This window comes from Nothoprocta perdicaria, unplaced genomic scaffold (assembly GCF_003342845.1).
Source record: "Nothoprocta perdicaria isolate Ctin4 unplaced genomic scaffold, notPer1 scaffold_97, whole genome shotgun sequence".
Lineage (NCBI taxonomy): Eukaryota > Metazoa > Chordata > Aves > Tinamiformes > Tinamidae > Nothoprocta > Nothoprocta perdicaria.
This window is the reverse complement of record NW_020456276.1, coordinates 2,286,398-2,311,294: the sequence shown is the minus strand read 5'-3', so window position 1 is coordinate 2,311,294 and position 24,897 is coordinate 2,286,398. Positions and strand designations below refer to the sequence as shown.

Genomic DNA, 24,897 nt, shown 5'->3' with positions numbered 1-24,897 from the left:
GTACATGGGCTGTGCAGTGCGTACATGGGCTGAGCAGTGCGTACATGGGCTGTGTAGTGTGTGCGCGGGCTGTGCAGTGTGTACATGGGCTGTGCAGTGTGCGAGTGGGCTGTGCAGTGTGTGCACGGGCTGTGCAATGCATACATGGGCTGTGCAGTGTGTGCACAGGCTGTGCAGTGCGTACATGGGTTGTGCAGTGTGTGCACGGGTTGTGCAGTGTGTATATGGGCTGTGCAGTGTGTGCACGGGCTGTGCAGTGTGAGAGTGGGCTGTGCAGTGTGTGCACGGGCTGTGCAGTGCATGCATGGGCTGTGCAGTGTGTGCACGGGCTGTGCAGTGCGTGCATGGGCTGTGCAGTGTGTGCACGGGCTGTGCAGTGCATGCATGGGTTGTGCAGTGTGTGCACGGGCTGTGCAGTGTGTACATGGGCTGTGCAGTGCGTGCACGGGCTGTGCAGTGTGTGCACATCTTATCAACTCGCTGCGATGGAGCCAGGGAAAGGCACCTTCCTCTCGTCCCCGGCACATCCTGCCGGTGTTTAGCAGGAATGCTGCTCCGGACCGCGTGGAGCCGCTCGGTGCAACCGCGTTTCCATCCTGCCCAGCTCGCTTTTCCTCCTGCTTCCCGCCTGCTGTCGGCCGGTTGCTCTCAGGTTTGCTCGCACGCAGCTGCCGAGCTGATGAGAAGCAATAGGACATCTCTGGCCTTGTCCCAGACCTTCTGGGCCCCTGAGGGGGATCGGAGGGGCCAGGAGTGAGAGCTGCTCAGTTATTATGGTATTGGGGGCCATCTRAGGACCCTGAATAAACAGACAAATCCCCCAGACTGGCCAGTCATCTCCTTGCTTGTCTGTTCAGTTTATAAAGCTCTTTGGGGCTAGATTTGGCATGTACAGTTTTATTTATTATTTTAATATCTTGCTCTTGATACAGCCAGGGATTTATTACCTTAAATCAATGCTTTTGCAATGCCAGTGGGTCAAACTTCATTCTGCATTATGTTTATTTCGGTGGCATCATTGTTATTATCATGATTTGTTCATATTACAGCAGAAATAGATTCAACACCCAGGCCTCATTTCACTGCTGATACATTCCCAGCATAAAGACCTTACCCCCAGGGCTCATGATCTCAACAGACGAGTTGGGAGAGAGGAATTTTCTCCCCTATAAAGACAGGGAAACTGAGACAGGGAGAGATTTGCTTTAGGTTTAGTGGGCACCACTGTGACCTGCTGCTAGCCTGAGGACAGAAACCTGGGAGAGGGCAGGATCATCCTGGAAACCAGAAACTCTTAAAGATCCAGGGTGGATAAGAGTGCTGCTTGGATGGCAAGCCYGTTTCCACGTGCTGCAGGTTCGTCAGCCCTCCTGGAAGGGAGGGTACCAGTGCAGGAAAGCAGGTATATAAAGGGCTGGGAAACCCAGCAGGAGCCTCAGGGTGTGAAGAGKAACCAGAGCCCTGACCATCAGCACCCCAGGGACATGCTCGCCAGGTAGGTGCCGGGTTTCTGCTTCCTCCTGGGAGCTCCGTAGGACACTGGTGGCAGCTCGGTCCTGGAGCTCAGGAGGTTTCTCCCTATGGCTTTCAAAATTTTCTGCAGGGAAAAAGGAGGAAACATGATTCAACCAAAAATTTCTGCTGAGCAAAGTAGAAAACTTTTCCTTGGGAAGGGTTCAAAAATGGCCCTGGAAGGGCCCCGTTTCCCTAATCCCCTTCTCTCTCATGCTCACTCACCCCACATTGTCTAGGCATGGGCAGAGCTGCTGTTACCACCGCACARTCCTTTCTGTTCAGCAGGAGCTTGTCTGATAAGAAGGAAGGAAAATCAGTGCTTAAGGAAGGAAGGCCAACGGTGCGTTCTGCTCTTCCCTGGAATGGGAGCGCTGCTTCCACCCGTTCCCTGCTTGCTCTGAGCCCCTAGCAGACACAGGCAGCCCTGCGTGTCCTCCGCACTTGGGGAGCTGCTTTGAACATGGAGAAAACAGGTCACACCTCCTGTTGACGGGAGCAACGTGGCTTTCGGAAGGCAGAGCTCAGCAGATGAAGGCTCTGTTCCCGTTGTCCTCGCACCAGTAGATGCCCACACCTCCAAACTGGGGCTCTACCCCTGTTTTCTGYTGGCATAAGCAGAGCTGGGGAGCGCTGCACCCAGCCTCCTGCGACCGCAGCACTTTGTTGCGCTGATGCTTAGCTTGGGATGCTCCTGCTTTGCGCTTTCCTTTCGTAGCTGGGAAGCCAAGGTGCTAGCGACGAGGTGCATGTCTGCCTGGAGAGGCAACGAGCTGCTGTTCTCGGGCCTGAAAGACACGTCCTGCTTACAAAATACAGAAGGGACATTCAGAAGAGGCAGCCTCCGACTGGAAATGCGTGGGGGTGTTTCTCTGCAGGAAGAGGGAGAGGACTAATTCACCAAGGGCTAGTCAATAAGAGATGGAGGAGGTGAGCGGGTTTATTTTGCTGTACACGGCAGAATTTTACTGCAGTGCTAGAATAAATGAAACGGCACCGGAGATTGATGCTACCGAGATAATGCTCCATTAGGAGCGCGGGTGCATCCCGAAACGCGCCGAGGAAGGGAGAGCCCGAGGAGGCCGGGCGAGCGCAGCAGCAAACGGGGCACCCTGCCACGTCCCAGGGCAATAAAGGGCTTTGAGCCCACGCRAGGGGCAGCGGGTGGCCCCGGGCAGACCGCAGCAGCACCGCGAGGCCGGGAGGCTCCAGCCGCCTTCGCTCGCTGTCAGACTTCTCTCCATCTGACATTTTGCTGAGGGATCTCACTGGCAAGGGGAGTGCTTATTAACTTCCACTGGCTTTCAGTTCAATACTAGCTGATATTTATAGGAAATCTAATTTAGGGGTCAAATTTGACCTAACAATGTCTCCCTCATAATGTCCAAAGCACAAGCTTTTTTGAAACTAATTAAGGATCAGGCTGCAACCAGGTAGAGTAGTTAAGTTGTGGGACCTGACTTCATTAAATTCATCCAGAGAGAATATTTTAATATTTAAGGAGAGCATTTAATGTTTACATAAGTCCGTTCCTGATGTAAAGCCACTGTTAAATCACTTCACAAGCTAGTTTTTAGAGCCCTTTCTACCAGACTTCTATGGAGCGGGGCTGGCAAGTGCCGTTCTCGGCTCACTCGGACCCCATGAGGGTTATTAAATGATTTGGTCCACTAATGTAGATTTTTGTTTATAAAAACAAAATTTAGCAGAGCAGCCCTGTGAAGGGTTTTGCTCTCCCTGCTCCTGTGTGTGTGGGGCTGTTGGGCCAGGGAGAAAAGCTCTCAGCGAAGTGAATTTTTACAGTTACTGGATGGGTTGGGCTTCGAGTCTCTGGGGTTGTTGCTCAAGAACAAATCTGTTTACAAGAAGTGGTTTGAGAGAATTGACAGTCAAGGCACTTCTATTCTCAGCTCAGGAGCAACTGGAAGAGTAAATATACCTACAGTTAGCTGCTGGCTAAATTAGATGGCAGCCGATCAAAAGCCAACGTGATTTCTCTAATAGCCTTCTTCATTATCAGCCCAGTCTCCCTTTTGCTGTGTTGTTCAGGCTTTCACAATGGTCTCAAAGAAAGCGCTGGCTCCTTTGCTCGTGGTGTACGTGGTGGCTGTGCTGGCTGAGCAGACTGAAAGTTTCCTGCCCTTCTTCACCCAGAGCAACCCATGGAGAATGCAGGTAACCCGTAAGAAAGGCACCGCGCTGGCTGGAGCCCCGGGGAAGGCAGCAAAGGTGCYGCTGCCATCCTCCCTGCCAGGTTTTGCCGGTGCAAGTTGGGCCCTCTTGTTCCCATCAGCTCTCCCTTCTGCCCAAACAGAAGATACTGTAATATTGGCAGTCCCCTGCTCATCCCAAAGCTAAGGGAGAGAAAATCTTCAAGATGTGAGAGTGGAAAAAGAGCTCAAACCCTTTAAATAAGAATTGAAAGCCCTGCATGGGTTATCTGCAGATGCTGCCTCTTGTTTTATCTTTCCTCCACGTCAGTGGCTGTATTTTTTAAATTGAATTTGCAGCCTCCCTTCACCGTTTGGCTGGGTCTTTTTGTTGTAACAAATAATTAACCATCCTCCAGATGGTTGTCACCTCTGGGATGTGCAGAGAGGAGGATGTTTTTTCTTTTGATGTAAAACTAATACTGTCGAAAGGTGCCAGGCAGGCAGCCTCGGAGACTGGCATCTTCTCCTTAAACAGGGGGCTTCCCCTGCGCGATGCAATCCATCAATACCCGTGAGAAATCTTGTTTCCAAAGCCCATCCGCTCACTGCTGGGCAATTGCTTCTTGCGAGGAGCACGGTCGTCCTTGAACCTCCTTGAGAGGAGGTTAAACACAGTCCTCGTGTTGTTTGTACACCACAGCSTCGGTAGCTGCGTGACTGAGAGCCTTCCAGGTGCATGTGGGTGGAAGCAGCTGTGGCTTCCTCAAAGGCTGCCTCTCCTGCCCTGAGCATTTGTTCCAAGTGCAGGGAGAGTCCAGCCAGCAGTAGGGCACYGAGCACGGCCTCCGTGGGGTTGTGCACCCCTTGATGTCCTCTGTTGTTCCCACATCCAGCTTTTCTCTTGGGGCTGGAATAGCTCCATAAGGTCACTATGTTGCTGATAGTGCTGTCCGGCAAAGATCAGGAGTCATCAAGGAGTTTGCCAAAGATTGTTGCCTGCAGCCTGACCTTGCACCCACCATGGCAGCACTTGCAATGCAGCCCCCAAGGCCAAGCTGACCATGGTCCATGGGCTCCTCCAGTGATCTGCAGCTCAGGGGCGCAGGGAATGATGCTGCACYGGCTCCACGCAGCAGTTAGGGATCCCAACACGCTGCACCCAGCTCTGCAGGTCCCTGCCCACAGGACATCACTCCCTGGATCTGACACAGAGCGGGTTTGGTACCATCACGATACTGGTACCGTCTCTCTGCTCTTTCCTGGGGGGTTCCAGCAYGAGGAGAGGAACAAGGGGCAGAAGAAATCCCTGACCTTGATGCAGCATCTGGAAGAGGAAGGCTCCTCCAAGCAGCCCAGAGCAGAAGACGTCAAGACCCTCCAGGTAAGGGAAGCCTTGGAGCTCTAAGGAATCCGCAGGGACGCACGGAGCCAAGTTGCTCCAGAGCTGTCTCGCAGGACGTGGCTACCGATACGCGGCTGATGGTGCCATGTGAGAAGAGAGTGGRTGCTAGTAGGGAGCTCCGAGGCAATGGGAAGGAACAACACCCATTTCCTACCAGCTCTGCCAGGGAACTGAGTGAAGTTGCACCAGAGAAAGGGATAACTTCAGCCCTTAAATTTATCTTGTGTGTTTACAAGATAATTAAGCCTGGTCACCCTTCAGACCCACTTGGCCTCTCTCTTAGCACAGGAGACATGAAAGCAATGTATGGTTTTCCATTGRCCACTCAGTAATCATCAGCCAAATGTAAGTCAGTAATTTGCAGCTGTGCTTCAGGTCAGGTTTTGACTTGTCACCTTTCTGCCCAGCTCTGGCATCAGTTGTCCAGCACCACTCACTCCCCTCACAATGCTCTGCACTGGGAAGACCTTATTTAAAAACCTGAGCGCAAACACCCACAGCCCCAAAGCCTGTATATAGAGCAGAAAATTCTCAATTTTAAGGATTTAAGTGCCAGTCTAAGCTCTCAAAGGCGCACTTACCTGACCAGTCGAGTCTGAAAACAGTGTTTTTCTGGTCTCGAGCTGTCAATGCAGCCACTTCTGCGGCGAGCACAGCCTCTGTGTCCCATCAAGAGGAGCATGTGGGTCCAGCCCAAACTGCAGGAGGGGCCCAGCGGGACAGGCACTGTGATTTAGCTAGACCGGAATTAGGCCAAAACGTAGGTTAATAGGCAGCTGCTCTCACAAACGTGGTACACCAACAATCAATAATAGGATTTAAGCAGCTCTATGCATCAAACGAGATGCATCCCAGGGTCTAACCTGTCGCTACGACCACAAGCCACCCTGTGCCTCCAGCCATGCCCAGAATAACTTCACTTTGGGTACCTCTGAGCTGCATCTGGCCTGAAATTGGTCAGGCTGTTGGCAGGACAGTGTCTTATCCTCAGTCTTTAGCAATGCAGGATATTTTATCAGCAGCAGGAAGGGCGATAGCTCAGAGGGTGAAGGTAGGAGAGGGTGGGGGATTACACGGTTCAGAAATGACTCTCTCGTTTAAGGTCTGTTACCAGCGGGTGCCTTTATCTGTGTTTCTGAGTCAGCCCATACGCGTGAAAAGCGGCACTGTGAACAGCACAAGATTGACACTACAAGGGGCTGCCTCAAAAATGCTGCTATTCCCCACGCTCAGGGTTGTCATCTTTCCTTCAAACCAGTGCAGGACCCCCTAAGAGCTTCAGCAAAGTGGAATCAAAGCGTGGCTGCCCCCAAGCCACCTGCTTCTCTTCCCCTCAGCTTTTCCCAGTGACTTTTTCCGCTTTCCTCCACAGTTAGCTATTCCTGCCAAAGCTGGGATGCGGCTCACCTCGAGGCAGCTGGAAAAATACCAAGATGTCCTGGAGAAACTGCTAGCAGAGATGTTACAGGACACCCCAGACGGTACTGTCAGGAGCTTGAATTCTGCCTGGGGAATTCTGCCTCTCCTTTCTCTCACCAGCTCATCATCGTGGAGATATTTATATTCCTCAGAAGGGCTTTTGTGTCATGTTTGCTCACTTTGCAGAGGCCTTGGATACCCCTGCCCCCTCTCATGCATGCACTTTTCTGGGAAGGTTATACTGTCTTCAGGGGCCCTGCGTGCGCCCTCGAGCTGATACTGAGTTCTAGTAGTTCGAGTAGATACTGAGTTCGAGTAGATACTGAGTTTTCAGCAGCTCTCCTTAGCACTGCTTCCCACTTCCCTCCTCCTCCTCCTGCCACAAAAGACCTCAGGCTTCAGGGTGCAATTTCCAAGAGAGTTCATAATCCAAGCTAGACCTGCAGGGCAGCCCAGCACCGGCCCTCGGGTTGGATCCGATGATGATGTTGGGTGCCGAGCAGTTCTGAACACCTTCCTCCTTAGACTAGGGCTTGAAACTAAGAGAAGCCGCTGCATTTTGAAGTGTCAAGTGCTAACAAATTTGCTCTGGGCTTTGATCAGATTCCATGGGAATTGCAAAAGGAGAAACACAAGAGCAGGATTCTATAGTTACTCCTGCCCAYAGACTTGGGGTTGTGATGGTATGCTTATCACTTATCCCTGGAGCTATGTCTTATCTGGGCTTAAATGTCTCTAATAGGAGGGTCTCTCTCATTCCTGCGGGAGTTGTTACTCCGCTTTGGCTGTGTTAATTTGTCTTATGGATTTTTAGGTGAAGAGTTGAGGAGGAGGAAACAGTATATAAAGCCTAGCAAAGACTGAATGACAAATCTAAGGACACTTGCGCTTTCTTCTTTTCTTTTTAGCTTACTGATATCTGCAGAATCAGAAGAAAAAGCTGTGCAGCTTGCTGAAGTTAAAGGCCTCCACTTATGTAAATGAAATCTGTAAAAGAGATTAACAGCAAAATCTGAGGTGAGATAATAAAATGCGCAGTATAATTAAAGGGAGGATTTGTGTCTTTTTTCTAGCATGCTTCTCAGCCAGATGGCAAGCAGCAAGTGTGGAAAAGGAGAGGCAGGGTTTCCAGTTCTAGAGAATATCGCTTTTCTGAGAAGTGAATGCACATTGCGCTGCTTGAGTAACTAATCTTCATGGACTAATGAGGTTTAGTCCCTGCTTTTGGCAAAGAGCGAAACTGAGACCAAGATTCTCTAGGATCACCCAGGCAAACTGGTGGCACGAAGGCATCAAGAGGGGYGTGGGTGTTGGACCAGGCTCTCCCCCTTGGCTCCCTCCCCTTCCCGCACTGCTGGGAGAACCCACTGTCCTCATCTGCACTTCCTAGCTGTATTTTTAACCCCGTCTTGCTCACACATACTATATCAATCTAAATAACGCCACAGGGGATAGCTATGATGTGAACAGGGTGTGAAACAACAGAGGTCCAGCCTTATTACTGTCCCTCGATGTGACATCGTAATCCCACTTGAACATATTGCTCTCCATCTAAACCTTAGGCTTACTTTAGAACTGATCTTCTCTATTGGCAGCAGGAAATCTAACATATGTAAAGCAAGGGCCCCGAGACCAAGGGTRTGTATGTGAGTGTAGCCGATTCCAATCCAATTCTATCCCCCTCACCTCAACATAAATCTGTTCTCRCTGTGGCTCACTTAAATAGCTGTGTTGGTGCTAGAACAGCACATATGGGCTCCTAGCTCCTCTGCTCAAAGCCATCCCGCAGGAGCAAAGCAAGCTGCCAATGTATAATGCAACATCCAGCACGGAGGGGGTTCCAGCTTCAACATACGATTCAAAGGCCTGTCCCTCCTGCACGGCCGGGTCGGCTCCATGTAACTGCAAGKTTGCAGGGATTAGTGCCAAGGCAGTTTGGGCTATGAATTCACTAGGGTGAGCAGGGGGAAGACAGAAAATAGCACATGCCATTAGRCTGAAAATGAAGGTTTGCAGGGCTCGAAGCTCAGCCAGTGCAAAGCAGGCTCCAGCGGAGGCGTGATGAGTGATACCCACAGGAGATGAGGCTAGGAAATCACGGGAGTGGTGCCCCATTTATGATACCGTCCAGCAAGATCAGAGCCCCGGCKGATTGCAGCAAAGAGGAGCTCTTGGCTCATTAATTCTGACAGATCCAAACCCTCATCCTGGATTTCCTGCCACAGGAAAACAAGGACAGTTTCTCCTTGAAGGGCAAACTCCTAAAAACCCTCTACCCCACGTCAGAGCTTTCCCTCCGTTGCCCTCTTTCGCCCCGCTCTGTCGCTGAAGGGATTTCCCCAGCTGACAGGACCCCTGTGGCGGCTGGGAACGAACATTGCCCGGTGACAGTAAATAAGAAAGTGAATATGAGCATCTGGAATTTCCTTCCTGGATCAGTTCCCACCGGGCTGATGGTCAGGCTACTGCTGTGGAGAGCTCCACAGAGGAGATCCATAAATGTGACTTTGCTGGGTGGTCTTCCCTCTGCTAGTACCTTTAGAGCAGGGCGAACTGCTATTTCTGGACCAGAGCAAAGGTCTGATTTTACCCTGGCCCTCAGACGTGTCAGTGGCTCTTTCCAGTTGACCCAGCTATAAATGAGGTCATATGAACCTGTAGCCAGAGCTGTGCTGTCCAAACGGGCCGCTAAACCATTGGCTTTTGGAAGCAAATTCCTTCTAAACTCAGTGGGCCGGAGCGACGGGAATGAAGACAGATACTGATCTCAGTCATCCTCCCTCTGCAGGGCTTTGCGGGCAGATGAACGAGGGAACCGCAGGGYGAAACAGGCAGAGAAATGAGCAGGAAGCAAGAAAAGAACGAATGAGAGTGTAACTTTGCTCAGCAGCTCACGTAACGAGAAGCGAGGCAGGCTGAGGACACGGCATGCGATCGGCAGGACGCGGAGGCTCCTGGGTCACACCTGTGCTGCGGCTCAGAGTGACAGGCTCTTGAATTGGCACCCTCAGCGCCCAAGGAAGAGTCGACACTTTCCCTGGTGACATATGCAGGTCTGCCATCCCAACGCCATGGGATAAAAGGCGGGGGAGGGCCGCGCTTGCGATTTTTCCGGCATCCTCTGGGTCACGGGGGTGACGGCTCATTCTCTGCTCTGTTTTGGGGGGCTGCTTTCCTCTCCTGGGGCCTTGTGAAGACAGTGGAGATCTAGTCCAGCCCTCTGCTTACACCAGGCTGCTCCGCGCTCCRGGAGGAGCCGCAGAAGGCACCGCACTCCTCCTCTTCCCATGCTGCCACTGAGTCACTGCCAGCAAGTCCAAGGCAGCTGCTAGGAAGGCAGGAAAAGTGGAGGCTGTCCCCTCCTTGCTGTCCCATCTTCCCGCTTCCAGCTTAGGATATTTGCAGCCAAGATGTTGCAGAGCTGCCCAGCGCCCTGGGAAGCGGCTTTCCACAAGGAGCCATCTCTGAACATCACAGCCCGTGTGCATCAGCAGAGCATTCCCAGTCCTGCGCTCGCCCTCGGCAGCCTGCCCCACCGCCCAGAGCCGCGTGGACAACCGAGGGGCTGCACAGAGCAGTGTCTAGAGCACCCCAGAAACACCGGCGTTGGGCTCAGCGCCAGCACTGTGGGCAGCGAAACAGGAAAAATCAAGTGCTGGTCCATAGGGCTCTGTCACCTCTGAAACAGAGGGCTCTGATCATCTCTGTGATGTCTAGGTAGCTCCATGAATGGTAGGGATGTTCCCGGAGGGTTGTCTTGCGAGGAACAAAGGGAGAGGGGGAGCTGGTTTCTCTCTACAAAGAAGGGTCATCTGTTCCTGTGGAAGGTCAGCACCACCAGCCTCCATTCTGCAAATCTTCTGCAATCAAAGCTTTTCCCCAGCCCTCTAGTTCTCCACCACCACTGCCAGGTTCTCCTTTCCATTTCAGAAGGTCATCTAACAGCAATGCTGGGTCAAGCTCTATGCTGGTATAACTTCCCTGGTGTCCAGAAATGCAAGAAGCTGCAGGGTTCTCTGTTTGTATTGTTTCGTTTTGTTTTTCCTCCAAACCAAGAGGGAGTCACTTAATTCAGGAGCTTATATCAGCTCAGGCTTGGATGCCAGCATGCATCTGCACGTCTAGGCAGAGTTCCTCCAAACTGTCTCAAAGCTGGGAGCTTACAGCAACTGTGTACTCAGAGCATATTCTAATTCTSTATTTACATTAGACACCACTCCAAATTATTAGCTGTCAGTCGCAGTTTCCAGTTAGTGAGCAGGGGAGGCTCAACTTAGCACGCTCGCGCTTCCCATCGGAACCAAGCATGCTCTTTTAATAGGCTCCCTGGCCTCTGCTAAGTGTATATTTGTTGTTGCTAACCAGATTAACAAATCTCAGTGTATTTTGTTGTTGCTTTCTTGCATAAATCAGGAAGAGCAAGGAGAGTTTTGTCTGATGTCCTGAATTAGAAGAAGGGCACGACAGCAAAGCGAGCGTGAAAGGAGGGCCTGACTCGCTTTGTATTTAATGCATCCACTAAAATCAAAGAGGAGCTCGTTGATGAGGCCGTACAAGAGGCAGCGTCTAATCGGATGACACGGCTCCGCGGAGGCTCCCGAGCTCTGCCCCTGCAGCTGCACCCAGTGGAAGCCAGACGAATTTCTCACCCTTATGAGCTCTGCTCTCATCTTATAAGGGCGCCWGGGTGGCAGAGCCTGGGGACAAGCCTTGGGGTGTCCATGAGAGCAGTTCACGGAGCTGTTCCCAGCTCCCACGCGCGGCACGTCTTGCTCCGTGGGARCTTGGGGAGAGGCTGTGCAGTCCCTATGGCTCTGGTATCGCGCGTCTCTCGTAAGAACCAAGCTGCCGAGACGCTCTGTGCGCATTCGTCACAACCTTTTCATTATCCTTAATTAAATTCCAATATTCCGCCACAGCATTTCAGCCACTTTCATTACTTTCTTTATGGGCGGAAGCAGGGAAAAGAAAGCAATTACCGTACATCACAGCCTTGCCAAAATAAATTTTCAAGCCGACACTTGATTTTTTGGTTTTTCAAACTGCAGATATGGAAGGAACCTCCTTCCCCAGCAAATGTCCCCAGGACCCAGATCCCGATCCCGCCGGAAGCGGTGGCAACGCTCCAGCTCCTTCGCCTGGCGCCAGCTACAGCTGTAGCTTGGCAGAGAAGGAGGTAGAAGGAAAGTGTGCATCGCAAGGCGGCAGGTGGCTGGGAAAGACACTCTTTTCTCCTCACACATGTCCCTATATGTGTCAAAATGGGCACAGACTGGTGTAAGTGAGGGCCACCAGCGSTACCCTCCTTGCTTGCTCCAGGCCCTTGCACAAGCAGGGCTGCTCCAAGGCAAGGAGGGGGCAGAACTAGCTACTCCCAGAGGTGGAGGTTGCTTTTGCCGCCTCCATTTCTCCCTTATCCTTCATCCTGGCCCCCCTGCAGCTGCCTTCAGGTACTATTCCCTTTCGGGGAGTGGGAGAAGGGGGAGGACTGACCTCCCCAACATGGCGGAACCAGCGAGCCCGGCCTCACGAAATATAGAGAGGCCTTTTCTCGACCTTCCCAACATGGCGCCAACTCCCGCCCCCGCCGGCCCAACCAACATAAGCCCCGCGCTCTCCCTTCCCAACATGGCTGCCCTAGAGGGGCCGCGAGCCCTTCCCAAGATGGCGGCCGCGCTTCCCCGCTCGCGGGGCGCTTCCGGCCGGGCCCTGTCGCGCGGGCCGCGGCCATGGCGGAGCTGACGGACGCGGAGCTGCGGCGGGAGCTGCTGGCGCTCGGCTACCGCGCGGGGCCCATCACGGACACCACGCGCAAGGTCTACGCCAAGAAGCTCAACTCCCTGCGCGCCGAGGCGGCGGCAGCCAAGCGCAGCGGCCGCGGTGCCCCGAGCAGCCCGGGCCGCTCCGCCGGCAGGCCGCAGCAGGCCTCGCCGCGGCCCGCCTTCCGCGGCGACAGCGACAACGACGACGAGGAGGAGGAGGAGGATGAAGGCGGCTCCCCGGCAGGGCGGCCGGCTGCGTCCCGCTGGGGGGCGGCCGGCGGCGCGCTGGGCTCGCCGTCCCGCCGGGGCCCGGCTGCGGCACTCGACGCCTTCGCGGGCCCCTCGCCGCGCTGGGGCTCGGAGCGGGGCGGCGGCCTCGGCGGGGCCCCCGCGGACGGGTTCAGGGCGCCGAGCGCCACGTCCCACTGGGACGCGTCCGTGGAGAGGAGCGGCGGCCTCGGCGTGGGCTCCCGGCCGGCGCTGGACGCCCTGGGGGACTCCCCGCCGCGCTGGGGCCTGTCGGCAGAGAGGAGCGAGGGGCTGAGCGCGCGGCCGCCGCTCGACGGCTCCCCGTCGCGCTGGGACACGTCCGTGGAGCGGGGCGGCGGGCTGGGCCTCRGGGCCGGCCTGGGGTCCCCCTCGGATGGGCTCGGCGCGCTGAGCTCCCCCTCGCCCTGGGGCTCGTCCCCGGGCAGGAGCAGGGAGCTGGGCGGCAGGGCTGCCTCTGCGGAGGGCAGCGCCGCGCTSCTCTCCAGGAGCCCCTGGGCAGGCGGCGCCGGCAGCCTCGGCTCCCGCGCCTCCTGGGAGGCCCCGGAGGAAAGGAGGGGATTTTCCTCCGGCAGCTCATGGTGGCGGGAAAGCGACGTGGCGCCCGGCTCCAACTGGGCCAGCTCAGCCACGCTCGGGGGGTTCGGCCACCAGCCCCGATACGGGAGAGGGGAAGGAGACCTGGCCTCCAGCGAGCGCAAGGAGGCYGAAAGGGAGCTGAACCCCGGCGCCCGGGGAGCGGGCTTGATGCGTCGGTTCCCGTGGAGGACAGCGGGCGATGCGGGCACGGCCTCGGCTTCCCGCTGGGGAGCGGCGGCACAGGGAGTCACGGCGCGGCCTCCGCTGTGGCGCTCGGCGCCCAGGCCGCGCCTCGAAGGAAAGGGCAGAGGCCTCGAGTTCTACCTCTCGCAGTTCCTCTGCCTGGCCAGCTTCGTGCTGCTCATGATCTTCCTGGGCATCCTCTTGGTGAAGATGATTGGATCGGGCTGGCTTGACAGGACGGAGGAGAGCTGTACGTGTGCCGCGTTAATTCTGCTTTTAAGCTGTGTGCTCACCTTCCTTGTACCGCTCTTGCCTTTCTCTCTTCCATCACCATCAGATTTATTCTTTTTTGTTGCTGTAACTTGACATCTCTGTTGCTGTCCCCGTTTCCCCCTCMCCTTACAACAAGGGAAACCTTGTTACGTGTGGAAAGTAAGTCAGGTGTGTTCCTTTTCTAATGAATTTGGCCTCCACTTCTTCAAACCCAGGGGTTTTATGGAGAGTGAAACACCCACTAGGCTAAGGATGTGTTTTATGATTGCCTATTGTGTAACCTAATGCCCGTGTAATTGCCCGCTATGTTTCGGGCCAGCTCTGCAAGCACTGTGATGGACCTTGTAGGTACCCAAGTAGGGTTCAAAAGGAAATGAAAAGCTTTCCCATCGCCCTGTGTTTAACAGAGCTTCCCAGCCGAGCAAACAGAAATACCCTCGCTTTGATTTTGGACTCAAAGCAGAGGTTTGGGGATGGTTTGGAAGGTGTGAGTCCTGTTAAACTCACTACCTAGTGTTGTGCTTGTGCATTTGCACAGTCTAAGTAGGATGTTTTTTGTTTTCTCAAAGTCAAAACAAAACTGGCCAGTATCTCTGATGTGAATTTCTGGTGCACCTGTTAAAACGTGGTAGCTATATATAAGCCAGTGTTATTTTGAAGCAAGAARTCTTGCAGTCTAGCTGTAAATTTTTAAATTTTCAGGTAATTAAGATTAGTAGAAAGTGCTGTATCATAGACCTGTGGGTGGTATACATATATCTAGTGGTTGGGGGGAGGAATCACTACTAAATGCAAGGCAATAAAYTGCCAAACTAACAGCTCTTTTGGCTGAAATAGATCCTCTGCTTTTGCCTCGAGTGGATTTAAATCTCCTTTATCACAGTGATAAATCAAGTGACCGTGGCCTGCAAAAATGACACTGCTAGGCTGTCAAAGATCCCTGCAAACTTCCAGTGTGCCGGAGGAGATAGTGCAGGAGCACAAGACRTGTATAGAAACAGGAGCTGTGGAAGCATTCACACCCCAGTTTTTACTTGGGTTCCTCATTTGCACCCTGATACAGAGCACATTAGATGTGTKTTGTTTTCAGTGCTGCTGTCAAAGGAGTGCTCGGAATGCCCGATTTGCATAGCAAGGTGCTGTGCAGGGAGATTAATAGCACGTGGCTCCAAAGTAGACCCTTTCTTAAGCGCATAATTACTTTCTTGATCAAAGCCCTTGTTTTGCAGCCAACTAACTCTTCCTTCTCCTTCTTTCTCATAGTTAATCTCCTGCCTGTGGATTGTGACGAAAGGACAGATGAGGTAAGCGTACATTTATTTGTCTTAAAATAACGTGGATAGGGAAATCTCAGAAGAGTAATTATGCTAGGTGGCTTCCGCTGATATCAGCATCACTGTAAAATTATTAGCTCTATCATCTTTTTATTTTTAAGAAAAGGTTCTGATTTGCTGAATTAGAATTAATAAACCAGATTAAATAGGACTGTGTTTGAGGCTCTGAAAAATCCATTTCTGTAATAGGTGTAGCATAACTGATACCGCTTTGCAGAAGAGACTGTACCTGCATTCAGGCTTAACAGCCCACGATTTAATACAGCTAATTCCTTGAACTCCATTATAATGTTGTACAGTCCTGATTTTTTTTTTCTAATTCATTATTAGGGAAACTTTGGATGCAGAGTTCTGGGGTTCTTTTTTGTGATTTTTCTGAAGTCAGCTCGCAGCCTGTCTGAGGGGACCTGCTCCTGCAGCTGCTGGCAGTGCAGTCCTGGCTGCTGTGGCATGTGGGAGTTGGTGGCACTTCTGAAGGATGTGCTAGCTAGCTCTTGACTCGGAAACTGCAGATCTTTGCAGCAAAAGCATTTCATTTGGACTAGTGAAGTGATGCAGAACTGAGTAAAACCCTCCTGCTACTTTCTTTTCMTATTTTTGGCTAGTCTGAGCAGTGTTGCTGCTGGTCTATTGATGTTTGTTACCTGTTTCTGTCTTTCAGTTCTGTCAAGCTCAACAGAAGGAGATTATAATGAACATGCTGCACGAGTTGTATAACTACTTGTCAATACAAGCTGGTGAGTTCCAATTGTCATTATAAAGCACTTAAAAGCATTCAGCAAACTGCCTGTCCCAGCTGTCTGGACATTTATAACCTTATTTTGAAGAGAGGAGTTTGTGGAACAGTGAGTTCCACTTGAAGAGCTCTGGAAAAGTCAGGTAATAGGAAAATAAAATAATAATAATAAAAAAAAAAAAAAGATGAGTTTATTTTTAATCTGAATAGTGCTTGGCTAATGCACTGATATCACTGTGTTCTCCTGGAGTGGTCCTTATTTGCTCTTCATATATTGGGAATTTGAGGTACAAATATTTAGCTTTATGGTCCTTTTCTACCTGCATCTTGAAATGGTCTTCAAGACAACTTGGAGTCAGTAAGTGTTAACTGCTGTACTCCTACAAATGGAGTTGGAATGACTTCAGAAATTGCCATCTCTCTGCTAAAATATGGTAACTGCTCATAGGAGTGCCTCTCTTTGTTGCTAGCTATAACAGGCTTGTTTAGCTCAGGAGCTAGCTGAACTCGGTACTTCTGCCCTTTTCTACTACATATATGGAAATCCAATCCATAACTAGTATTTCGTGATGGAATGGACTGTATTTTTATTTTTCAATAAGCTACACAGTAATGTTAATCATTAAAAATGCTTATGTTCCATATTCTAGAAGATTTCAGATATTAAGAAGGCTGTGTCTTTTAGGCACCGGAATTTTACTGAATTTCTAAACCTTTTCAAATCAGACTTCAGCACCTGTGAAATTGCCATCAGTTTTACGTAGTCTCCTAACACATTTGTTTAGTCATCTTGGTGAAACAAGATTTAGAAGCCTGAGTTTCTGCCTGGTATCTGCGTGCCTGGATAGAATATAGGGCTGGGAAGGAGGCTCCGTTGTAGCATTTTTTGAATGCTGATCCTTAACTCCAGCATTACTGTCTTTGATGCCTGATGGAAGAGTTACCTCTGCAGGATGTTAAGTCAGAGAGGTAGTTATACCCTTGGTTAGGGGAAGAAATATTTCCTCTCCCACTCCCCCAGATCTTGCGTTGAGTGGCTCATGCACTGAAGCGTGAGGTTTGATTGCCTTTATCCAACTCATATGCAGTGGTTGAACGTTTTATTAATAGTCATAAGATTATCTGCCTATAATATAAATCTTGCCTTGTAGTTGTTTTGCCCAGAGCTGGAGCTGATTTTAAAGGATGGCATTTCCAGACAGTTAAGTGTATTTCTGAACTGTTTGAGGGCTATTTTCTAAAACATTTTTTATCTCTTTGACTTTCTTACCAGGTAATTTTGAGTGTGGAAATCCCGAGAATCTAAAAAGCAAATGCATTTGGGTTAGTGAAGCAAAGGATCACGTGATGGTGAGTAGGCTTTGAACATCTATTGTTATAACGTAGTGCTTGGTCTCTTATAATGCAATAAATAATAGATACTGAAGCAATTCACCATCTGTTTTACTTCCTCATCCTATTTTGATTTTTTTTCCCCCCATATCTCTTGCTTTCCCTTTGGGCAGTTCTGTTCTCAGCAGTTCTTTTGAAAATAATCTTCTCCTACATCTGATTCAGCCCCTATAAATCTAACTTAATGGTTTGTTGTTTCACTGTAGTCATCAGTCTTCTGAAACCAGAAATTTCCCCGGATTGAGGGCTGGGCAGAAAAAAGAGTTTTCTATACTTCAAAGTGTCAGAAGACAGACTGCTTTGATCTAACATTCCATTTCTTTCATGGTAAACTGTCAGTAAGATTATGTTGTATTTAGTGGTTAGTCTTAGCAATCCAGGGACAGTGTTATTTTACAGCGTGCTTCATGCATCATCCACCRTAGTCATAAGATTTTAGTCCAGACCGACCTCCAGATTTAGTTTCTTCTTCTTCCACTTTGCAGGATTATGATAAGAGTTAACCTAGGGACTGACTACATAAAATGAATTCTCCCACTAACGTAACGAAATAATGTTATTGCTGTATTKTAAATGAATGGAGAATTAATCCTATGGATTTTCCCATACAGAATGTAACTGCTAGTTCACATAAGAAGTTTGAGGCTGCCCTGGAATGGATACTGAAGAGTAGCAAGGATTTAGGAATCAGGTAAGTGGGAGCCCGTTGTGCCAGTTGTGCTCGTCTGTGTTGGTTGGGGTGGTGTAATTTGTCATCCTGTGTGGGCTCAAAAAGCTACAATACCTCCCTTAATAGATTCCCCAAAATAATCTGGGGTCAGTTTTGGCRGTACTGGCTGGGCAAACTTTCAAATAGGAAATAAGGTCCTGCAGCAAAAATTGGCAGTTGAGGGCATTCCTTCTGCATCTGTCCCAGCCTTTGCCCTAGGGGGGACGCCGTGTTCACCAAAGCACTGTCATTCAGATGAAGCATAAATCTGAAGTCCTGGCTGCTTGTGGCTGTCAACCATTATGTCATGTTTACTGCAAGGTTTAGCAATGCTGGTCCTGGTGTCATGCCCATGATCTTGTGACTGCAATCTGTGTTTTAAACTTTCCCACCTACTCAAAACACTTCTCCCTAGGTAGCTTTTCTACTGAGGTTCTTGGCCAAAGAACCTAACTCTGCACTGTACTGAACCATGGTCTAAGGAGTTGGATTTAATAGATATTGTTCTGGGATCCTTTGGGACCAATCCCTGGAAGGAATAGAGGGGAACAGTTGTTGAACTATATCTTTTCTGTACTGTCAGTTGTTCTTCTGACAGAAAATGGAGTACATAAAYGAATGGAAGGACTCCCCACTGGTTGTGTAGGCTGTTGGGCAGTCACARGAAGGGCTTTTCTCTAGGGTTTCTTGGCCACTAGTCAGCTCAGCACATGAGAAAAGGCAGAAATAATAGATTCTTCAAGTGAATAGTATAACATTGAGGTCATTACTTAATGAAAGGCTTATCCAGAGTCTGCAGACTCTGGATATCTCCTTTTAGGAAGTGTGTGCTGCCTCCACTCTCTGTTAACAAAATCAAACATTTGTTTGCATTCTAACGTTGCTAATTGTGTCTCTGATTAAATGACTTGTAACAACAGTAACACTAGGCTTTGTGGGCGTTGCTTGCAATAATTCCTAGTGCTTTATTTTCCCTTAATTTCTGTAGCAGTTGCTGTGATTCAGTGGTCAGAGTGTCTACTACTTTGGCTCCTGGTATGTGGTGAATTCCCAGGACAGGACGCCGTTTCCTTGGTGGCAAGCTTGRATTTGTGGGTGGGTTGAGATTCAGAGTTTTCAAATGCATATTTTTCTACTGGAGCACTGTTCAAGTCAAGAGGCGTGTGACAATACATAATGCCTTCTTTATTTTCATAATTAGCAATTCTACCAGCTTTCCACCAAATGGATCCACCTCCAGGACGCTTGTGTGTCGTGCAGAACGGGTGTTGAGCGTGCTTAAAAACCTGCAGGTGGCATTTTAGCGAACAGCCCGTGAGATGATTTTCCTAGGTGCTAGTCGGAGAGGCAGAGCTGAAATGAGCTCCGCACTGGGTGATTCTGTTGCACATTTTAAACCTTTTCCTGGAATCTGGATTGTAAATAAAACAAGGAGGTGGGAAACAATTGGGTGTCTCTTTGTAGACTGTAGAATCCAGTAACCAAATACAAGCTGCCAGCAGTTTRATCTCGTACTAGCAAACTGAAACAGCGTCTTTGTCTAATAATCTCTTCATTGCAATCCAGAACGAATTAGTAATTTTAAAAAAATCCCTTTTAGTCCAATTCCTCAGCATCCGCTGGGGCTCAGTTGAGTTATAGATGCCTCYTGGCTTAGGGTATCTAGGAAGGAAGGCAGCTCCGTGTGCATGTGTGTGTGAAGCGGCGCGCTAGCAGCAGGCGGGTGGCGCGGCCGATGGGTGCGAGCGATGCTGCAGGAGGAGGTGCCATCAATTGTGCCCCGAGTGCTTGCCAAGGGTGTGCCTGCTTTCTGCTGCAGAGGCAGCTCACGGGTTTTCCCTTCTCTTGCTAAACTGTTTGTGCTCATCCATACTGAGGAAAACAGTGCAACCTCCACGGACATGTGCAGTCTCCCTCAACTGCTCTCTGCAGTTGCTGATGAGTGACTCAGTAAACATTTCCATTTCTGTATGCTGGGAGGTGGGAATCCAATTTAAAGTTTAATCTTCTGCACACTGAGAGGTGCTGCCAGAGCATCTGCAGAGGGAGACTTCAGTTTACCAGTGGGAGTTCCAGCCYTGCTGCCTTTTCTAAAGCCATATCCATTCCTAGCTAAGCAGTTGGTTCCGAAATATTCAGGAAAGAGGTGCTGCAAGGATGTGGTGTATTTGCTATGCAGTATACTGAAAAAGTTACTACCTCTGCAGTCTGTTTGTTTTCCCTCTCTTGATGAAAGTCTGCAGTTGAAGTGTCTGTGTCTTTTAGTAAAGAATTTCTGCCTCTTCCCATTAGGCTGAAAGGCAGAGACCCTTCTGAACCCATCAGCTCGGTGAAGGACGTGCTCTGTCTGGAATCAGCCCACCCTCAGATGGGGCTTGGCTGCCGATTCCGGCGTGCGATGATCACTGCCATCATGAATCTTTTCCTRTTTTTCTGGGGTAAGTCTTTACTAACCAGCCTCTGCCCTCTCCAGTACAGATGAACATGCGCGCACACACACACACATTCTCCCAACCATATGAAATTATTAGTAGAGGTGAAATAAATGCTGATGAGTTAATTTCTAATTAACCTTTGCTCCGATAGCAGAGAAAGACCCGTAGACCTGCTCTTGTGCTGTGAGTGCTTAACACTTATTTTAAATCAGCAAGTTGATTGGCCTTCTGAGTATTCCTCAAGCACCCRTTTCTGTGGTCTGCAAAATGAGTATTTTAGCCTGCCTAGAAGATTGGGTTTCTCTTTCTTTTCTTGGACTAAGCYACTAAGTCTTCTGGCCTCTTTGATAATGACCTGTAGCATTTCAGTGTTATGGGCTGTGCCGTAAAAGTCTGTCATGCCCCAGTTGAGACACAGGCCTTACTGAGATAGGTGATAACGAGAGATGAGTGTTGCCTGGAAGAGTTTATAATCCGGCCAGGCGAGGTGGGAGGGAAAGGAGATAGTTGTGTTTACTACAGAGGCCGAGATATTAATGTTAGCTGCTGTTGTAATTGGGACCTTTGTCAAGGCTGAATTCTGGGCTGGCGCCCTGGACTTTATTTCCTTATGAAGCACCTATTTGCAGAGCAGCAGAGCTTGACAGTTCTCTTAAGTGACTGTGGTGGGGGAGGCCTCTGGCAAAGAGATGGCTCTAGGATTTAGAGAATTAGAGCCCTGTGGTTGTCCTGAGGTTTCTGGTGAGGGGAAGAACAGCTCATCATGAGGCTCTTTGACCAGTTCTTCCCACACGCACACATGCTGTTCTGCTGCAGACACTGTCAGTGCTGAGGCTCTTGTGGGGAGCAGCCACCACAATGAGTCTCAAGTGAATTGTTTGGATTCAGTTCCAAGCGGGCCCTGGGTGTCAGGGAGTGGAAGCTGCTTCAGAAAGGGGGCAATGTCAGACACAAAACAGGTAGCAGCCATCAAGAGAATATATGGCAGTATTTGACATTAGGTTTTATTCTTCCTTTAGGACTGCTAACTCTTTGGGGGATCCTGATCTTCTTTAAGTATCGCTGGCGGAAGATGGCAGAAGAGGAACAAGCCATGTATGAGATGGTGAAGAAGATCATAGGTAGCCTGCAGTAACCCTAAGCCAAGTAACGTGTTCTCCTGTGTGCACTGCTGAGCTGTCTCACTATCCTTGTGCCCCCACAGCTGTTGTCCAGGACCACTATAAGGAATGGGAGCGGAATTTGGAGCGTTACCCCTACGTGGGCATCCTGCACGTCCGGGACAGCCTCATCCCTCCGCAGAGCAGGTGAGCTGAATTTTGATTTTTGAGGAGGGCTGTCAGCATGATGCYGCTCAGCTCAGAACCGCAGTTGGTGAGCGACAGAGCATGTGCAGGCCACTGCTGGAAGCTGGAGTGGAAGAAGAATCTGTCTGGCCTTTCCGTTTATAAAGGATTTTGACATAACTCGGGCTGTGTCTCAACCTGCTGCAGATTAATGTGACAGTCGTGGCGCTGATACGTTGYGCAGGTGTATTGTCATTGTTCTATCACACAGTAATTGCATTTTGCTTCGCCTGGGCATGGAGTACCTTACTTTGTCTCCATCTGATCTGAGCTGAATGCTGTCCTCTTTCTCAGCTGTCTTACCTTGTTCTCCAGGCAGCTGCTGTGCTTTTCAGAATGAAACTTTCCATGAGTGGAATAAGGTATCGTGAGGCTCTTCTGAAGTGGCTATGTGTTGCTTGCCTGGAAAATTACCAGTTTGAGTTGGGCAGCTTTGAAAAGGAGATTCAGCGAGATGGCTCTTGTGCTTTTTCTGGAAGGAAGTGTGGTCAAAATAGTTGCTCCCCAGCAACTATTGATGGAGCTGGAGGCAGGAGCCTCGTGCTTGGTTATTCTGTCATCTGCTTCATCTTTGCGGACTAATTTCTTGCATTTGGAGCAATTTGCAGTTCGCGACCTGGGTGTCCTCCCAACATGAATCAGATTTGAAATTGAGGTCAGTCGCCAATCTCTTGTCCTGCCAGAGGGTCTCACCTTTGCCACCAGCAGACCTTGTGTTTTCATGTCCTGGCCTGAAATAAGCTCCAAGCCAGAATTTTGCTTATCCGTTGTTTGCATAGGGAGCAGGAAGAGGAGAGCARTAGCTTGGTCAGCATCCACAATTGCCGTAAGATGGAAGGTGCAATGAGAACATGATTGTATTTCTTTTGTTGTTGTTTCTTCTAGGAAAAAAATGAAGCGGGTCTGGGACAGAGCTGTGGACTTTCTGGCTTCGAATGAGTCGAGGATTCAGACAGAGTCACACAGAGTAGCGGGAGAGGATATGCTGGTGTGGAGGTGGACTCAACCTTCTTACCTCTCAGACTCAGAACACTAAAGAGGAGGCTGAGCTGCTGATGTGGACCTTTGCAGAAGGACACCTTTCTGGTGGTGGGAAAGAGCAGGTCCTCATCTCCTTGAGTTGAGGATTGTTCACATCTTTGCTCTTCTCTCAGAATCTTCACATACACACTAAAAAATAAGGGCAATAATCTTGTCTGGTAAGGAAGAATGGGCTTGAGTGGATGGGAAGCTTGAATTGCACCAAAGTCAGCCTTCCAGCAGGTATCTGGCTTCCCCAGGCAAGCAAAACAACTTTCTATAAAGCAAAAAAATGCATACCTAATAGCGAGGGCCAAGGGGCCCCTCTGGCAAGGGTTGTCTTTTAAAATATGACCTCAGTTCTGCAAAGGCCAACTGGTGGTGAAGTCCATCAGGGAATGTTTTWAAATAAAAGACTGACATTTCCCATGGAAGCATCTGGGTGGCAGTTACGATGCATTTTATCAGTACAGAGACGTGCCAAAAGCACTTAATGGGTTCCCAACAAGGAAAATGTTTGTCTGCTTCCTCCTTTAAAGATGAAGAGAGGAAAAAATTGGGGGAAGGTGGTCCTAGAGGAAGGGCAGTCTGATGTGCCTTGAGTGGTTGGGGCTGGGCTGGGTGGCAGGGAGGAACCGTTGCGACCCTGGTTACACTTTTAAGTCTGTAATCTCTGCGCTTTGCTATGGGGAGGGAGGGGAATTGGGGTGAAAAGTGACAGATACAGGAAGATACGGAAAGCTTTTTCTTATGGCTGCAGCCAAAGGGACTGCTTCATGAGTTATTCACGAGCAGCTTTGGGCAGGCTGTTAGGGTTGAATGTACGTGTTTATCCTGGGCAGCTGCAATGTGAGTGCTGTGTGAGCAGAGATGCACTGTGCATGGAGCGTCCGTACAGGGCTTCTTTGCCAGGTTAATTTTCCTGCAGCCTCTCGACGGGCCCAGGGAGCGGTGATCAATCCTCTGTTCCTGCTGCAGGCACTGTATTTTGTGTCTATAACCATTTGGTTACTTAAGTTAGTTTTTTATGTCCAGCAAAGGAGTGTTTGTTTCAAAGAAAATAGCACCATTGTGTGGCAGCTTCGGCTGGGCAGAGCTGCTGTTAAAGTGCTGCTCCCAGCGCCACAGAACTGCTGCCCGGCTCGTCCCTGAGGCAGCAGGGACCAAACTCATTCCAGCATGAGCTAGKGAAGGCTGCCGAGAGGAGGCAGCAGCTCGTGTGAACCCAGGTAACCAGYGGGTGTTACTCTCCTTGGCGTCCCGGGAGGGATGTACACGACTGCACCGCTCTCTGCTGCCAGGAGCGCGTTCCCCCGGGCAGCTCGTGACGGGCCGCACTCCGCGTGGGTTTTTCCTGCTCACATCCCCACCGTGAAGTSTGTGCTTGTCCCCATTGCTGCCTCCCCGTCACCCCTGGTGCTGCTGGCTCCTGTCTCTGAGCAGAGGTCGCGTGCGTGCAGGAGGGAGATACCCTGCGTGCAGCTCATCTTTAGCCCCACGTGTTCTTTTTGGTTGCAAAAGTAGGGTGTTTGGACAAAAAAGGAAACTCGGCAGCTGCCTTTGAGACAATAACCAGCTCCTTCCACTGTTTTTAAAATAGGGGATAAAATGAAGGCAGCTTTGATTCTTCCAGAATGTTGTAACGAGATCTTCAGTGCTGTTGTAGAACGTCTTGCAAACACCAGTGCCTACAGTTCTAGGCCTTTTTAAAACACTCGTGGGGTTTGGGTTGACTTTTTTTTTTAAACTGTCCAGGTCTAGGGTGCAAAGTGAGGCGTTGCGATCATTTTGTATTAAACTTGTTTTTGTAGAATAAAGCTCACTGGCTTGGTGCTATTTATTATATGCTCAGTTTAGCTCTGTATATCAATCTATAAAATAAATTTATTACAAATGATTGTCCCCTTTATTTGTATTGAGAAGGCACAGGTTGTTCTCAGTGCTTTGCTCATGGAGTTCAAACAGGTCCTTCTCCRGAGAGCTCGGCTTCCAGGAATAAGAGCACAGGGATTACCCAAGAACTTGGATCCATGCGACACTCGCTGATCAGCTGTCTCAAGTGTTCAGTTGCAAATTCAGTCTCTGTTTTGGGACTAGTTGGCAGCGAGATGGAAGGTGTGTATGAAAAGCAGCTATCCTGTCTGGATGTGTTTTGGCAAGAGTGAYAGCTCTGAGGATTGTGGTTTTATAAACGGGAGGGAACAACAAGTCTGTGGGCATGGGCTGAGGGTGCCTCAAGCTTTGTGTGGTTTGTGCCTGCTCTTTCGAAGGCAGGTCGCTTGCGTGGGCAGTGGCTGAAGTCAATGGGCTCTTCAGCCAATCTTGGCTCTGTTGTGGCAGCCTCTGGCCACGGTGAGCTCGCTTTTGTGAAGGGT

The 24,897-nt window shown here is 50.1% G+C and overlaps 2 protein-coding genes across 2 annotated transcripts; both read left to right on the top strand.

Annotated features, from left to right (window-relative positions):
- Nucleotides 1-3,570: 3,570 nt before the first annotated feature.
- MLN (motilin) lies at nt 3,571-7,350 on the top strand. The gene is made up of 4 exons (XM_026053092.1): nt 3,571-3,687; nt 4,939-5,046; nt 6,440-6,548; nt 7,301-7,350. Exons 1-4 carry the CDS (start codon nt 3,571-3,573, stop codon nt 7,348-7,350), a joined length of 384 nt encoding a protein of 127 aa, XP_025908877.1.
- A 4,865-nt stretch (nt 7,351-12,215) lies between these two features.
- On the top strand, nt 12,216-24,386 carry LEMD2 (LEM domain containing 2). Its single transcript, XM_026053091.1, has 9 exons — nt 12,216-13,527; nt 14,814-14,854; nt 15,546-15,621; nt 16,894-16,970; nt 17,624-17,703; nt 20,014-20,159; nt 21,176-21,277; nt 21,361-21,463; nt 22,388-24,386. The coding sequence occupies exons 1-9, from the start codon at nt 12,216-12,218 to the stop codon at nt 22,536-22,538; spliced, it is 2,088 nt and encodes a 695-aa protein (XP_025908876.1). The 3' UTR covers nt 22,539-24,386.
- The last annotated feature ends 511 nt before the right edge of the window (nt 24,387-24,897 follow it).